The sequence below is a fragment of the Mercenaria mercenaria genome, chromosome 19 (assembly GCF_021730395.1).
Source record: "Mercenaria mercenaria strain notata chromosome 19, MADL_Memer_1, whole genome shotgun sequence".
In the NCBI taxonomy this organism is placed as follows: Eukaryota; Metazoa; Mollusca; class Bivalvia; order Venerida; family Veneridae; genus Mercenaria; species Mercenaria mercenaria.
Genome location: NC_069379.1, coordinates 5,746,180 through 5,764,439, shown reverse-complemented (window position 1 = coordinate 5,764,439; position 18,260 = coordinate 5,746,180). Strand labels below are relative to the sequence as shown.

The following is an 18,260-nucleotide window of genomic DNA, read 5'->3' as shown; positions in this document are numbered from 1 at the left end:
TTAGCTGATTTTAAATTTAATTGCTGAAATAAAGCTTACAAAAAGAAACTATAAGCTGAAGAAAACTATACAAGCAGATTTATATATTAAAAATGAGTCTTTGTTAAGTTTCAGCCACTTCGCTTGCATAAGACATGGAAGCATATAAAATCAATTCTCCAAAACAGGTTAACTGGGCCCGATCTATTTGTTAACGTTAGTGTAGTTATATGACTTAGTCTATAAGATGCTTCAAAAATTTCCCTTATAGAAACAGATATGACAGCTATTTGCATCACCTCATTTATATTTGAAAGTAGAAATAAGTCTAGACGAGTTATGTTTTTCTTTTCTGTATCGTTTATCAGATGTCTGTTAACAACCTACATAAAAGTGAGAGATTTAAAAAAGTGCCCTTATCAAATAATCAAGACCTTCGAGTAATGTGTATATCTCCAGACTTACAAAGATTCAGAGTTCAGATGTGCAGGAATGGAATTACGAATGCGTTATCCCGGTTGGGTATCCTATCTAAGCATCTGAACGATAAATCATGGTGAATTAGACGTTTTATTCTTACATGTTCATTAAATATTTTGATAAAATTTATACCGGACATCATTTATCCGATCAGTAATGAACTGAACTTCATGCGGCAATTTGAAGCCGTAATTGGCGTCAACATGCTTTCTTACCGGTCCGCGCGTCAACTGTTGTTTATCACAAAATATGCATAGTTTGACCTTCTGCTTTGTTTAACTTGCAATCAAATCGTGCCATATTAATATTTTCATTCTTCGTTCTAAGAGCTATATCAGTAACGAAAGGCATAACTTGTATTGATATCGAATGCGACTACAGCAGGAAACTGAGTAAAAGTCAGAATAAGATAGTAGACCTAATTATATACATGTCAGAAACAGTTTGTGCTCTTTTCCCCTATATCACAAAGTTAAAAAAAACAACACCAACACAAACAAATACTTTTAGCAAAACATTAGCATAAGTAGCAATAATTAGCCCAGAAAAGCGATGCCAAATTCTTCTTTATTACAAACACAAGTCACTTTATCATGTTTATTGCATTGTATTGTCTGTAGCAGCTTTATTGTTATTGCAAGCACAACTTCCACGGAGATGTTATTTCCTGTCAGAGGCGTAACATTCAGTTATGATCAGAGGTGCCAAGGCATAAAATTCATCCAGTTTGATTACACTGTCTTCTGAAAGAATAAAATAAAACATGAGATTAGATGTTAGCCTTTGGTATGGCCCTGTAAGAGACCATTTTTCTTGCCTGCCAGACTCAATTTTCCTGGTTTTTTTGTGTGTGTGTGCTGGAAACACTCGTTTTACACCTCGGGGTGAAAGATGACTGTCGTGTAATGAAAAGCATTCGTCTATTTTCTTTCTTCTATTATTTGAAGAATACGGTATGCAAGTAAAAGTCGATAGAGCCCCGTTACCGCCTAAACAGTCAACCTCGAGCCAAATATTTCAATCAGCACCATAAACCAGCGAAAGATTCTTAGAGTCTTTCGTGTTGATGCCGGAAATACTTTTTATTGATAATTTTCTACAGGATCCTTATATGTGGATTGAATAATATCGCACAGAAAATCACTTTAGCTGTAGTATTCATAATGACGCGTTATCAAATAAAAATTAATAGAATTTTGCTTCTGTCGTTGTTAAAAATCATGAGGTATATTGCACATTTCGTTACGCTAACTATCACAACATCAGTCATTAAGTGTCGTGTGGTGTCTGTAAATTTGTCTTCCCGTACTTTAATTCAGTTTTGTTAAACATCAGTCATTAAGTGTCGTGTGGTGTCTGTAAATTTGTCTTCCCGTACTTTAATTCAGTTTTGTTATATTTCTGGTCCTTTTGGATCATGGAGTTCATTTAAGTTTACTATAATAGAGTTCCTCTTAAGACGGTGTTACGGACCGTAAGGAGTGTTGCGCATTTCATAACCTCTCTCGTTCTCTCAAAAAAAAAAAAATAATAATCTACTATAACTTTTCTTAGTTTGAATTTTCTGAAGAAAAAAATTGTCTTTTACAAACCTGTCATGATATCTAGGTCAGCGAAAAGAGCGTCAGTCTCCGCGTTGATACCGAGTATATCTTGCACTTCCTCTTTAGCAATTACCCCGTCCAGGTCGTTGTCATAGGTATTGAAATCACAGGGGTCATGATCTTGAAGCTTGATACTGTAATGAGTTCCGATCTGAAATGAAGAATGTGCAGTATTTAACTAAAGGCAAACTGTTGTTAAAATAGATCAAAGAATGCTTTTACTAAAAATGTAATGTGCATAAATAACTTGCACATACGGCAATATGTCAGTTCACATTTCAAAATGATATCTCAGGATAATCTACCATTTATCCAGAAGCCGGACGGATAACTTAATAAAAACACAACATTTCATACCCCAAGTGTTTTGAACCCGTACATGTTAATCATTTTATCGTATATGAAATGAATAGATTGCTGACAAGACATATAAAGCTGAACGATTATTTAAAAAAAAGTTCTTTTGCCCTTTCGGGGCTCAATAGGAAGAGCGCAGATCTATAGGTCGCGGGTCTTGAGTTCGATCCACGGGCGAGGCATGCGTTCTCCGTGAAGATTTGAATATAGCCATTGTGTGAGGTGTCATTTCGTTCTCTACCTCTAAATCATGTAGAGAAGTTGGCAGTCACATTCGGAGAACAAGTTAGTACTGGTATATTATCCAGAAACACTGGTTAGGTTAACTACCCGCCGTTACATGACTGAAATACTGTGGAAAATGGCACTTAAACTAAATTAAAGATATAGATCTACCTTTCCGACACTTCCTTTTGGTCTGTTGTCATGGTTATCTGAGAACCGTCTACGTCTTTTATTCTTACAATCAGAATTATCCCCACAGGCATTTGTTTTGACACAACCATTTGCAAGCCAAACACAACAGCAGAAAACCAAAGCTAGTAAGATTTTGACCTCCTGAAATAGTAATATCACTGAGGTACGCATTTTTATAATTTGTTCTGTAAACATTTTGAAATAAATGCTCCATAATGCCACCCCTTAGAGTAACACACTCGACTTTGACTAAAAGCAGATCTGACAGCCTGTGATATATTACAGACTCCGCTATATATATTGAATTCAATCGATTTGATTTTTTTTATCTTTTATATATATATTTTGTAACCATGGTAATCCTAACCCTAACCTTTAGTCGGTATATAATACATATTATACATTAAATGCGTGCGGACATGCAAAAGTTTGCGGATTTTGCCGTGCGCTTCGATGATCAACGATTCTGTGACATGCGTAGAACGACTGCACCATATCTGTAATGAGAAACATCGAATACACTCTGTATCAAGGGATACTACATCTTAATGTTATAAGGTATGTGTTAGTTTTCCATTATAAAAGAGGAATCAGTAATTATCTACGCTGAATAGCATTACAACGCATATCAATAGGATTCTTAAGTTTTCAATTTTCTAGTTTTAAGCCTAGGTTTCAGTTAAATATTGTCTATAAACCTAGCCCTACATTATATTGTTTGTTTTTTCCTATATGAAAATCACAAAATGATAAACAAAATGTTTAATTAATTGTTTTCGCCTACGTCAACATTCAAAATAACTTCAAAGTTTCGAAATCAGTTTCGCCTATATCCACGATTATTTAGTTTGGTTATAAGGTCAGCACAAACATTTAACGCCAACTTTAGAAACCATATATCTGTTTTGACTAAGAATGCCAGTTAATTGTGAGAAATGTTTTTATCAACAACTGTACATCTGTATCACTTTAAGGCATTCGATCCACAAATAGATAATATTACGATGCCTGGTGACCCCAAGTTTTTTTTTTTTTTTTTTTTTTTTTTTTTTTTTTTTGTATCATTTAAAAGATTTGTGTCTGCTGAACAAGCTCTACCACTAGGCTGTCGAGGCAGTTTTACCATGTTATCTTTTTTCCGTAAACAATACGCTTTCAAATGATAACAAAATTATATGAGCTTACCAGGCATCAATATTTTGTAGATTTTAATACTGTTATAGAGATCTTACCTATTTATGGATCGGATACTTTACTTAAATTCAAGAAATTTATACAGTTTTGTTGAAAATCATCCCTTTAAACGAAGTACTTTAAAATTTCAATTCATTCAGTTAAATCACTCAACATTTGATCTAGAAAATTCTTACATTTAAAATCTCTATACTTGATTGAAATGTAATTTCTGTTTTAATGGAAATAATGTGATCATTATTACAACCTCATATGATGTATTATTTCATGTTAAATCAAACACACTATTTTCACGTGTGATTGCTTTCAAAAACACTTGAGAAATGGTACTTCGAATGATTACATATTTGTTTTTCCTAGGCATTATTACTCTTTGATTATCATGCTTTTGGCAAATACCAGTTCTTCAGTCATTCTTAAGAGTTTATTCCAACATTGTATTTTAAGGCTTTTTGCAATCCTGTAATATATAGCCAGTTTATCTTAGTAGAAATCTTAAGTGTTAGGTTGTTTCTTATCTAGAGTACTTTTAAAATATTTTTAATAATCAGTAATATATGATTAATTAAGAATAATACAGAAAAAATGTTTTATACCTGTTTTATCTAGCATAGTAACACCCATTTATAAATTCACTTTATAATCAGTTTTTAAGACATTTCCTCTTTATAACTGATTAGTAGTGTTGTTTTCCTTTTATTTTTATTTTAAAACACTTACTTATGTTGCTCAATGTAAGTGAATTATGTCTATGATATCAGAATAATTATTGTCTCTTATAACTCTGCTTAGAGTGGCAATGTACTGTTTTATAGATTCATATTTTAATTAATTATGATGTTTTATGTTGTATCATACGTATGTACATTGATGAGACGTAAATAAACAATAAAATAAATAAATGTATATAGAAAGTTAATCTTTGATTGACCATTATTTATATTTGTATATATGATTATATATTGTTATAGACCAGAAACTGTAAAATTTAGAGTCTATTAAAACATTCTTCTTCTAAAAAAAAATAAAAAAAAAATGATCTTTAATTATCTCATTATGAAATATTTTACTTGAAATATTCAAAATACGTTTTTGGTAGAAAGTGTCTATATAAAAACATTTTGGTGCAAAAAGTTTTTGCGCTAGCTAATTACTAAATTGTACATGTATAAAAAGAGAAATTTTAGTTTAACTTACCATTTTGCTGAAATTATTCTGTGGGATACAGCACTGGCGTATACCAGTTTGACGATAGATTGGTTTCTTATATAGAACCTCATGAAAATCACGTGATTTGAAATAGGAAGGTAATTTTTTTACATTTTCTTTAGCTAGATTCTGTTCTGTCAAGTACTCTCATGATACTTTTAATTTGTCGTCTGATTGGTCCTCGGTGAAAGTTGAAAGTACTTTCGAACCCAGAAGTAGCAAAAACACTTGACGAGTTATTCTTAGTGTATCAACTTACGTAAAGTTCACATCATCTAAGCTTAAAGTGCACTACATGCAGCAAGTATGTAGATAAAACAAAAAAAGTATCTACTCATTACAATTTGTTCATTTTGGCGTTTCAACTGATGATACTAGCATTTTGACAAAGAGTTACAATACGAAGCAACATGGAGTACATGGAGTAAAAAATGACGGTACTGTAAATCCGATATTATTCGCGGTGTTTTAATTTTCGCTATTTTTCGCGAAATGGGTGCATCGCGAATTTATAAATCCGCGTAGATTTCCTTCCATACCATACAGATATATCCGAAAGAAAATGTCCGAAATATGGTCAATTTCAGCAATGCATACTAGCCGCCTGTACACGATGTTTATTAAAAGAACTTCAATTTACTTCAATATGTTATGAATAAATATAATAAAAATAATCGAAATTACATTTCATGTAGAATATACTGCTTAAAGACAGAACGCTAAGGTCTAGAGGTTGGATTTACATGCAGCTGGCAAGGATATATATATATATATAACATAATATCCTGGTCAAGGCACTGGAAATATCTGAGATGCTCTTGAGTGTCTCCCACCTAACCAAGAGGCCTGTACTGGTTCTTTCCAGGAAAGACGGCTTCGCGTGTATCCGTACTTTACACCGGGCACGTTAAAGAACCAGACTGTCTATTCGCAAAGATCTAGGCTAAGTTAGCCGAACGGCGTGTATCTACATTTTTGTAAAAGGATTTTTCTCTATCTGTTCTTTGGGGCTTTGTCTCACTCTGTCCCTCTAGTCAGATCGCTCTGTGTCTGTACTAGTAGAGGATGAATTTCGCTGCGTTTGCTATATGTAAAGCGCCTTTGAACGTGTTTATCATGAAAAGGGCGCTACATAAATCTGGTATAATAATATTAATAATAATAATAATAACTTTGTTTTTAACAGGTTACAGAGAGCATCTCCTTGATGCACTTTGTATGTGTCAAACAAACAGAGCGCGTGATTTTTACATATACTGTTTAGATAACAATAGGGCTTGTTTAGATAACAATAGGGATTAGCAACAATGTGTCACGCCATTGTATTATATACTTTCTACCGTTCAATTATTTATGAAATGACTATAACAAACTTTGAACATTTTATCAGCTATTAAATGTAATAAGAATAATCGCCCGTAAATTGGTTAAAGGATTAAAAGGCTCTCTCTCAATTTCAGCCGAACAAAAGCAATTTGTCGATTACTAATACGAAATAGCCGTTACGGACCATGCATTTAACGAGTCTTTGGCGTGCATAAATTCGTTACGGTACGGAATAATGGACATTAATGTAATCACGACTTCTGGAATTGGAATTTCAGTAATATAAGATAAGAACCTTCGCGAATTTAAATTTCTGACCCTCCCCTCGCGAATTCATAAGTCCGCGAAATAATTCAGGGTGCGGGAATTCGCGAAATAAAGATCACGCGAATATAAAGTGATTTACAGTATGAAAAACATTTCTTCTTTGAGTCATATTAAATTGTCAAAATCTACAGTGTTTTATTTACTTATCCATTCTTTCACTTGTTGCCAGACCATGGTCCTTGTATAAAACAATGCAAATGCTTTTGAAAACACAGAGGAAAAAAAAACAATATGTCGACCATAATGCAAGAGCACCGGCTAACTTTGAATGACATCACTATTGTAAACAATGAATTCTTCCGCAAACTTTCCAAGCATCCTCAGCTGTCACTAAGCAACATCCTTAAACTACATATTACCAAGGCTTCCATATATCTGACCTAAGGGCCTCCGTGGCCGAGTGGTTAAGGTCGCTGACTTCAAATCACTTGCCCCTCATCGATGTGGGTTCGAGCCTCAATCGAGGCATTGAATTCTTCATGTGAGGAAGCCATCCAGCCATCCAGGTCGGTGGTTCTACCCAGGTGCCCGCTCGTGATGAAATAATGCACGGAGAAGCACCTGGGGTCGTCCTCCACCATTAAAGCTGGAAAGTCGCCATATGACCTATCATGTGTTGGTGCGACGTTAAAAAAGTACTCTATAAGGATATAATTAAAAGCAAAACCTAGCATGAAAATGCCATTTTTTACACCCCCATCCCCTACCAAAAAAAAAAAAAAAAATAAAAAAAAATAAGTAAATGAACTAGATCCTTTCCGCAGCCTTAACGTACTAAAACGTATAAGCGTATGATGGCCCTTTCATGCTTCCGTAGAAACAACATTTATTACACGAAATTTGTTTTTGAAAGTATTTTCTGAAATGTGCAGGTGTGCAGTTCTCAAATACGGTTATATCTTACAGCTGAGGCATATACTGATACTCTCAGACAACATCGAAAATGACCTTTTGGGCGATTTGATGAAGTTCCAAAATTATCATGCGCAATGTACCCTTGGTCCGTCACGGACCCCTGTGGGATATGTGTTTATTCCGAGCTCAAATATCTTTTCGTAGATGAAAAGCTGACATGCCGTACTAAAGCCCAGGTTTCGTAAGAAATGCTGAAAGTTGACTTCCTAATAGCAAAGAGAAAGAAAAAAAGAAGTCCGCGCGCATACATTTAGACGGGGTGAATTCTGCGTGTGACCCCTGACTACCTACGAATCAAAATACGGCTTAGCATTTCTACTTTCATTTTCTTTACTTCCGGAAATAGCTGAAGGTCGAGTGACGCCATTTTCCGTGGTGTAAAAAAACAACAACAAAAAACATAATTATGTATGCCTGGCGAGATTGCATAAATATATGCTGGCCGTCCTAAGGATATAGTGTCAGGGACTATTAATTCGAGCGGACCACGGAGGAATCGATGTAACTCATTACAGACTTGAAGCGGTCTTCTTCGCATGCCCGAAAGTGATTATCAGTTGTAGCGCATGGCAAAAATATGCATATTTTTGCATGTCCGCATGCATTTAGTGTACAATATGCATAATATACTGACTAAAGAATAGGGTTAGTATCACCATGGTTACAAAATATATACATTTAAGATATTTTCGTTCAAATTTAGTTAATCCGGTATGTACCGGGGTCTGTAATTTATACCGGCGCTCCAAGTCTGCAATGAGTCACAGTCCGGAGGAATACGGAGGTGCATTATTACCGTCATACCTTTATTTAAGGATGTAAGAGTGTTTCTTTCAGGATATCTGACATTTGAAAAATGTTTCTTCGAATAATTCTTTCCAACAAAAATTATGCCAAAACTTAATGCAACGTAATCAAAACATGGCTAATAATGTACCATTTGATTCTACTTGTAACGAAATTGGTTTTTTTTTTCAGCCTTATTTTTTTTTCTAGAATTTGTCTAAATTAGTGTAAGATGTACATTGTGGTAAGGGTAGTTAATTTCAAATAATCATTAAAGTAGATCAGATTTGGTTCTGACATTTTTTTTTTTGAGTGATAAATAAGCTACAACTGAAAAAATGTTTTAACATAGCTCTTTACTTTACCTAGGAAGTATAGATTAAAACAAAAAGAACGAAAAATATCAAAATTCACCAAGTTTTAAAAATTTCCCCCCTAAATATTCCTTTTAGATGCATGATGACCCCAACACTTTTTATTTCCATTTTGAAGCAAATTTTGTGTGTCATTAAAGCAGCAAAAGTAACAGCATTTTTTTTTTGTTTTTGTTTTTTTTTTTTTTGTTTTTTTTTTTTTTGTTTTTTTTTTTTTGGATAGATTAAGGTTTAGGAGTATATCACCAAAACACAGAAATATTTTATAAACGAACAACATCGTTACCAATATTTTACCTGACCATTACATGTTCTGCCGTACTGTCCCGTACTGAAAATATTCTGAAAAAGTTGTTCCCCTTTGAAAATGAATGCCATTTGTAAAGAAATAAAAATAAACAATCGCTGAAAACTGTGTTCCACCTAGTTATGATTTTATTGTTTATTTACGTCTCATCAATGTACATACATATGATACAACATAAAACATCATAATTAATTAAAATATGAATTTATAAAACAGTACATTGCCACTCTAAGCAGAGTTATAAGAGACAATAATTATTCTGATATCATAGACATAATTCATTTACATTGACCAACATAAGTAAGTGTTTTAAAATAAAAATAAAAGGAAAACACCACTACTAATCAGTTATAAAGAGGAAATGTCTTAAAAACTGATAATAAAGTGAATTTATAAATGGGTGTTACTATGCTAGATAAAACAGGTATAAAACATTTTTTATGTATTATTCTTAATTAATCATATATTACTGATTATTAAAAAATACTTTAAAAGTAATCTAGGTAAGAAACAACCTAACACTTAAGATTTCTACTAAGATAAACTGGCTATATATTACAGGATTGTAAAAAGCCTTAAAATACAATGTTGGAATACACTCTTAAGAATGACTGAAGAATGATATTTGCCAAAAGCATGATAATCAAAGAGTAATATGCCTAGGAAAAACCAATTTATATATGTAATAACCAGCCCATAGAAGTCATTGCAAATTAATCAATATTCTACGACCCCCACCCCTACCCACAAAAAAAGATCATGATTTCAACAATGACAATTCTTCAACCATGATAAACCAACACACTTGTTAGTTTATTTGTACAGCAAATTGTTCCTAGTTTTTAAAATCATACAGCAGGTTTTGGCAGTAACATTAACTATATCCTTGTTGGAGAGCACAAAAATCAATTTCTCTTGGTTATTAAAATTCACGTAATTATTATTAATATCACTAGCTTTAGCACTGAGTATTTCTCTTAGATCTTGGTATGCATTACATTCAAATAGAACATGCATTTCATTTTCAACTGACATTTTACATATTGGGCAAACACGCTGATTTTCTGGAATGTTTTCATACCTTCCAGTTTCTAACCTAAGGGGAGCAACCCCACATCGGAATTTAGCATAAGCAGATCTATGTTTGACAGATAAATGTGATTTAAGGTATGACTCTGTTTCATAGTATTGTTTAAACAATCTATATGTACGCAACTTGTTTCTTCCCCGACCAGATGGACCAACTTCATTCTGAATATTGGAACTCCATGCACTAATAAAATCATCCATAGAACCTTGCAAAACTTTATCACAAAAATACTTTGATGTTGAACTTGTACACATATCTAGAGATTGTAACATATTTATACTGTTCATATGATTCTTAAACTGATACTGCCAATTCTTACAACGAGTGTTACTTTTGTAACAACAATAAGTGAAGACCTTACTGTTAGTTCTATTAATATCCATTGATTTCAACCGATGCCACTGATGGGCTACAGATTTCCATTGTTTCACATGAGGGGGCTGCCAGGCAAACTCACCATAAAGGGCATTGTTGGGTGTATATTTACCAGTGCCAAGAAAGAACCGCATGGCTCGGGACTGAATAGCATTTATACAGGAGTATGACTTTGTACCCCAGACCGAGGAACCGTAAGCAATGACCGGCCATACTGTACTGTCATAAAGTTTTGTGAATACATTGTACGGTACACCACCAAAAGCTTTACATTTTGCTATCAGTAACCCAAGAGCTCTCCCAGCACTCTGAGCAACAGATTTGGCGGTTACGCTGAAATCTAAATATTCATCCAACAAAAGACCAAGGTAAGTGTATGTACCTGTCACCTGTAGTTCATGATCACCACATGTGAAATTATATGAAGTTCTGTTTACAGAATTTGGTCTAAAATGCACTATTTTACTTTTAGAAGGATTCACAATCATTGTATTAACATTACACCAATCTTTTAAAATGTTAAGCATAAACTGTAAATCTTCTTCATTCTCAGCTAAAAGTACAATATCGTCTGCATATAGAAGAATGCACACTCTTCATTTTCTATACATATACCTCTACCAGCAGCCTTTATTTTTACAGCTAAATCATTCACAAACATATTAAACAGTAAAGGTGACAGGGAGCATCCTTGTCTGAGGCCGCATTGTACATCAAACCATTCAGTATAATATCCATTTACTCTAACACTAGATGATACATTGTTATACAAAGATTTCAATGCTGTAAGTATTTTTCCATTAACGCCTATACTAGGGCTATTTAATTTACTCCATAGTATACTTCTATTAATAAAATCATAAGCCTTTTTGAAATCTATAAATGCACAGAAAGTAGACTGCTTTAGTTTTTTCCTAGTATCAATAATATTGGTTAATGAAGAAATATGGTCAACAGTACTTCTACCTTTCCTAAAGCCATTTTGTTCGTCTTCTAAAATGTTATTCTTATCTGACCAAACAGATAATCTTTCATTCAGAATAGAACAGTAAAGTTTATACATAGAACAGGACAAGGCAATACCTCTATATGATAAGGGATCTCGGGGGTCTAATGTACTAGATTTGGGAATTGGACTTAATATAATTTTACCCCAGTCGGTTGGAACAACTCCGGTGTCAAAACAGACATTATATAATACATGTAAAAAAGAAACACAGTTGATATTCTTTAAAATGTCAACTGGAATAGTATCTATACCGCAAGCCTTTCCGGATTTAGCTCTACAAATGGCTTTCTGAACTTCCCATATGGTAATATTCTCATTAAGAGCATTACAGTTACGAACATTATGATTATCATTGCTAATACTATCTTGAACATTTATAGTTATATTTGGTGTAAGTAACTGTTGATCAATAAAAAGACTACTGACATCTGTTTTCCACTTACTAAGTACAGTGTTGATATTACTAGACAATGAACCGTCTTCACAAACTACCTCCATAGGGATTGACTTAGTCTTAGTCTGAGCAACACCTACCCGACTATAGATTTCCAAAACTCCTGCTGGTTCGAATCACAGTCTTTAAGCAATTCTGCCTGAAAAGATACCCAATGGGCTCTTTTACTTTTCTGAACTTCACGGTCAAAGGTTTTCTAGCGTTTATAAAAATCAGCTTCAAGTGCTTCTTAACAGACATATCAGTACACTTTAACCAATTCTTTTCTGCCACACACAGGGAATTCCATAAGTCGGACAGTGTGTTATTCCACCAAGGTTTTCCAACCTTTCTCTTTTTGTTACAAATACCATGTTGAACAGTTTTATAGTTCAATTTATTATACATTTCATTTTTCAATTAATGAACAAATATTTGTATAAGCATTATCAACGTCACTCTGATATCTTAGACTCTGTTCTAGACTGAATACTTTCTCATGAAGAGACTGAACAATATCATCTGTACATAAGAAGTTATCTGGTATCTTTCTGAGATCAAATTTATCATAATGAGGAGCACTGAACTCTGACTGAGGTGAACTTTCTTCAACTAATAGACCAAATCTGGGTAATTCAAATATCCATGATAATACAGAATGGTCAGGTATAGATGATGGTGTGAGTCCAGTTTTCAGATGGACATCAGAGATGAGTTCAGTACTTCTCACTACACTAAATTCTCTAACATAATCCATTATTCATGTTGAATAATACAGTAGTCTACAACTGCACTACCTTTTACAGAAATAGATGTAAAATCATTCTTTATATAATTACGACCATTTAAAACACACATATTACCATCAATTAAAAATTCTATAAGTTTGTCACCATAAAAATTAGTTTTAAAATCAACAACATTTCGTTCCACTATCTCATCAACTCCAATAATAAAATCATCTGAGTCACCTATCCGACTGTTAAAGTCTCCAAAAATAATTACTGGCCCACTATTCTGATATGAATATACATTAGTTAACAATGTATCATAAAATCATCTGCATCAACATTTCTAGACGAATTATTAGGTGGCAAATAACACACACAGGTATAAAATGAATACCCAGACTGTTTATCAACAAATTCAAGCCATAATATTCCTTCATAACTATCATTAAGTGCACAAATATGAAAAACTTCGGCTAAATCTGCTTTGACTAAAAAACCCACCCCACCTGAACCATTTCTTGCATTTATATGTAATGTTTTTCTATTATTTCCAAAGAATATATAACCAGGTAAATTAATAACATTATTATGTGTTAAATGAGTTTCACAAACGCCTATAATATCAAAGTCTAAAAAGTTAATACATTGATGTCTCAAATAAAAATTGTCACTATCTGCATCTGCACTCCAACCATTGACATTCCAAAACCCCATGCGGACCTATCTTCCACCACGACCCCGCCATGCACTCTGGCCTCGCTGACCTTGACCTCTGTAGCCTTGACCTCTTTGACCTCTATGACTTTGACCTCTTCCACCTCGATATCCGTCACCACTGTTCTGGTTTCTTTGAACATTATTTTGTGCACGAGCACCACTATTTGCACCATTATTATGGGTGCTTACATTACTATTGTTGTTTGACACACTATTTTGGAATCTGTGATTCTGAACACGATGAGAATCATTATTAAAACTGTTTACAACTCGTTTTCCGCGAATTGACAGGTTCCCTCCCTTGTTCACTGCATTCACTATGGTACGCAAATTGTTTGACTCTATACGCTCCTCCTTAGTTTGATCTGCATGAACGAACACGTCCTTATAAACTGTGTTAGATAGTTTGGACTTGGCCTTCAAGACTTTGTTTCTATCATCCTCACTTTTAAACGTGGCAATTATCACACCAGGTACCAGAGACTCATTATTTTGATTTGGGAGTCTACGTGCAGCAGATACCACGACATCTTTAACTTCCATATGTTCCTTGATGATATTATTTAATTTATCAACTAACTGTTCATTTACAGATTCTGGTAACTTCCTAAAAATTGCATTTAAACATTTCTCACTGTTTTCTGGTTTGACAGTCTGAATAGCATCTGTGAGTGAATTTACTTTACCATTCAATGAATCGAGATCACTGTTGATATCCGCACGTAATGTGTCAATACGTTCATCCAACGTCTTACCAAGGCGTTTTACCTCATTGTTCATACGTTTATCCAAAAGCTGGGAAAGTTTGTCAGACAGTTTGTCAGACAATTTCTTTTCCAAATCCATTTCAAGGCGGTCAATTCTCTCGGTCACACTCTGATTGACGTTTTTGAGCTCATTCGCCAAACTGTCTATTTTACTGATGATAATATCTATCCCACTGACTTTTGCCTGTGACTTTATTGGGGTACTTCCATACAAAGTTCTTCTTGCCTCTGCCATAAGGCGATCTGTGTTGGACGGAGACTCATTCTGGTCTGAACCCTTTACCTTCTTAGCACTACTCATCTCTGCCCCATCAGAGAAATGGCGTTTGCGCTCATTACCTTGGGTACCTGACACAGCATGGACAGGCTGTGATTGCATCATAATAGTTTCTACATACTCATCTGCATCCATGATAGTCACTGATAGTAATTGATTAGAGACTCTAGCTTCCGATCACTCCAATATCCAATGTACTAAACTGGTAAATCAGTTAAATCAGATAAAAAACAGTTTAAAGTTCATAGGGTATGTAGATATTTTAGACGGTGTATGGATGTATTCAGCACAGAAAGTCTTAACTTCGTCTATTTATAACTTCACCCAATTTCGGAACACTATCCGACTATCCGACAATATGTACACTTCAGTTGAGGAAAATGTCAATGTCAACTAAACTCTTATTTATCAAAGTTCACACATATATTTGGTATCAGCATTTACAGCACGTTGAGATGTATCATATTACGTGTATAGTGTCGCTCCTGTTACTACGCAAACTGCTTAAATACTAAAAAAATGTTGAAATTATTTCAACGATAAATTCTAGTTATGTGAAATTTCAACACTCGCACGCTATTACAAATGCATCAAAACAAACATGTGTAACAGTTCCTTGAAAATGGTGAGTTTTTAAAAGCGCTTGACTGTCTGGAAGTGGGGCCTGTTTAAACAGTTCTTTTTTCGGAATTCAAGACTTATATCAGTATACTGACACTTGTTTTGTAGAGTAATATAAGTAATATACACGCTGTCATTACAAAAACAAACAAACAAGTGTCAGTATAATAATATAAACATTGAATTCCGAAAAAAAGACTGCCTAAATGGGACCCACTTCCGGGCAGTCAAACGCCTTCAAAAATTCACCATTTTCAAAGAACTGTTACACATGTTAGTTTTGATTCATTTGCAATCGCATGCGAGTGTTGAAATTTCACATAATTAAGTGGAACACAGCTTTCAGCAATGTAATGGTTAAGTAAAATATTGGTAACGATGTTATTCGTTTATAAAATATTTCTGTGTTTTGGTGATATACTCCTAAACCTTAAGATACTATTTAATCTATTGAAAAAAGCGGGTGGGGTAATTATGCAAACATGATTTGTTAGTGACATTTATGCTTATATAATACTGATTTCACATTTTATTCATAGTAACCTGTAAGATCTGAAATCTCTTTAACATTAAAGTGGCATTATGCGCATCTAATACTGCACATAGTGTGTTTTGGGTGAGTGTTCTATAAAAGCAATTTTCGGCTGCTGTGCATTTAGATATGTTAAGTTAAAGATTATGTCACATTAGTATTTGAAGTTGATGCTTTACAAATAAAGAAATCGGACGGATAAAATAATAGATATTTTCTTCGATCTTCTACGCAATGATCTCCCTTACCTAAAATAGAAATTTCTGAAGTAGAAGAGAAACAACTCCTGCTTGCAGTTTGACGTTTTTTAAAAGGACTGCCCTAGTCAAAATAAGAAAAGTCATGTTTGGTAACTTATTTCGTACTGGTCACTGGAAGAGTTTGGTATGTTGGGTTAAAAGCTATACTTTCCACAATCCTTTTTACATACACATCTATTTCGACTGAATTTTTACTTGAAAAATGCACATAATTCCACTTTAAGTGTGATATTATATGTTTTATAAAATACACCCATTTTTTTCAATATACCTTGATTTCAGAAAAGCTTAAAACAGTTGGTGAAGAAAATCCCTATAAAACCAAAACGAATGTGGTGACCTGTGATTTTTCTGCCCATATTTGCCTAAGAAACTAATCTTCCTCAGGCTCACAGAGTATGAAAAATTCTTAACAAGTGGAAAAAATGACCCTACATCCTTAAATAAAGTTTGTTTAAACATTGACATCTGGCAAATAAATAAGAAGTGCAAACCCGGTGAATACAACTTTTAGTTAGAATGGACCTTACCGATACGTATTTTCCTGTTGTGCATGTATAGGAAAGCATTCATCTATTCAAAGAATTTCATAAAGTAACATCTTCGTTTCACCATTATTGTGATTTTATTTCATTATATCTACCAAAAGAAACAGAAACTAAATTAAAATTAATGAAATTTATGAAATGGGAATAAAAAAAAACGCCATTATTTTCACTTAAACAATTAAATGTCAAGGGCCCGTTTCTCAAAGTAGATTCATTTAAGTATTCGGCTATTCTCAGAATCTGAGCCGAGCAAAAATTGAAAAGATATTAGCGGCACATTTAAAAAAATGATACAAGTTGTATTCTATGGAATAAATGTGTTTTAGGAGAGAAATAAGAATGAAACTCAGTCTGTGAAACGGGTACCAGATGAAAGAACAAACTTGGTAAAAGTCTATCTGAGTGTTCATTCATGCGTATAAATGTTTAACACCTTTAACCTGCTGGCAGCAAATGATTCTGCCTTGGCGACCCGTGCTAATTAAGATCAGCCTGCACGTGAGTCTGATCAGGTAATTTCGTCAGAGCAGTAATTGCTTTAACTCTAACTACAATTATTTCACGAGATATACATGGTAACATTCTTCACAGTTAGGAACTTTGCCGATAACAGAAAAAAAATCTGTATTGATATAGACTAATAATAGTATAGGAATAACTTTCATGATAAAATTATTTGTTTGTTTTGGATTTTACGTCGTTTACTAACAGTATTTCAGCTTCCCTAACCAGTGTTCCTGGCTTCTGTTTCTGGATTCTGTACCAGTACAAACCTGTTCTCCGCAAGTAACTGCCAACTCCCCCGCACGAAAATCGTCATGGAGAACATATGGCCTCGCCTAGGGCTCGAACTCACGACCCCGCGATCCTAATTAGATCTGCGCTCTTATTGAGCTAAGCGGGCGGGCTTTTATTATATATAACAGTATACGTTTTCCCATTGAGTTGTATAGGAGAAGTACGGCGATATATATCTGCATAGTGACATTTAAGAAGACTTTCAGTGGGGAGCTCTTGTTTCGGATATATATATATATATAAGAACAGGTAAATACCTCGATCAATATCATCGCAGGAAAACCCTTGATTGCACCCAACGCTCTGATAATTGCGATAATGCACTAGTAACGGTCCTTTAGCTATTACTGATAACATGTGTCATTTTTACATCCTGGTAAAGAAATATATATATAAATATATGTACAAGTCATGGTGATTAAGTACAGGATCCCATGAAATAGCGTCGTCTGTCTTTTGACAATTACATCATGTTGATGTACTTTTGCGTGGTTCAATAATTCTTCTTTTGGTTTGAAACTTGGGCGAGATGTAACATTCTTCATAAAGCAATTTTGAGCTCATTTTCCAGTCATTTAATTATTTTATTGCAGTCACTTTTCATACACATACGTTTTAAGTGAAAAAACAAGTCAGCTTCCGGAACAGTTTAGTTTTAGAATTGTGGTGTGGTCTGCGGTTCTTAGACTCAGACTTAACTGCTGTGAAATCATTTTTATTCGCGTAGGATGAATGTTCGCGCATTTCGCGCTAGGACCGATGCGCGAATTTAAGACCGCGCTATTATTATTTTTTTTATTATATTTTTCATTGCTAAAATTGAAAAT

General features: G+C 34.0%; 1 protein-coding gene across 1 annotated transcript; it reads right to left on the bottom strand.

Moving 5' to 3' along the window:
- LOC123542753 (uncharacterized) lies at positions 1-5,366 on the bottom strand. Its single transcript, XM_053531550.1, has 4 exons — positions 5,229-5,366; positions 2,817-2,978; positions 2,052-2,214; positions 1-1,202 (listed from the first exon to the last, which is right to left on the bottom strand). Exons 1-4 carry the CDS (start codon positions 5,229-5,231, stop codon positions 1,120-1,122), a joined length of 411 nt encoding a protein of 136 aa, XP_053387525.1. The 5' UTR covers positions 5,232-5,366; the 3' UTR covers positions 1-1,119.
- Between the last annotated feature and the right edge of the window lie 12,894 nt (positions 5,367-18,260).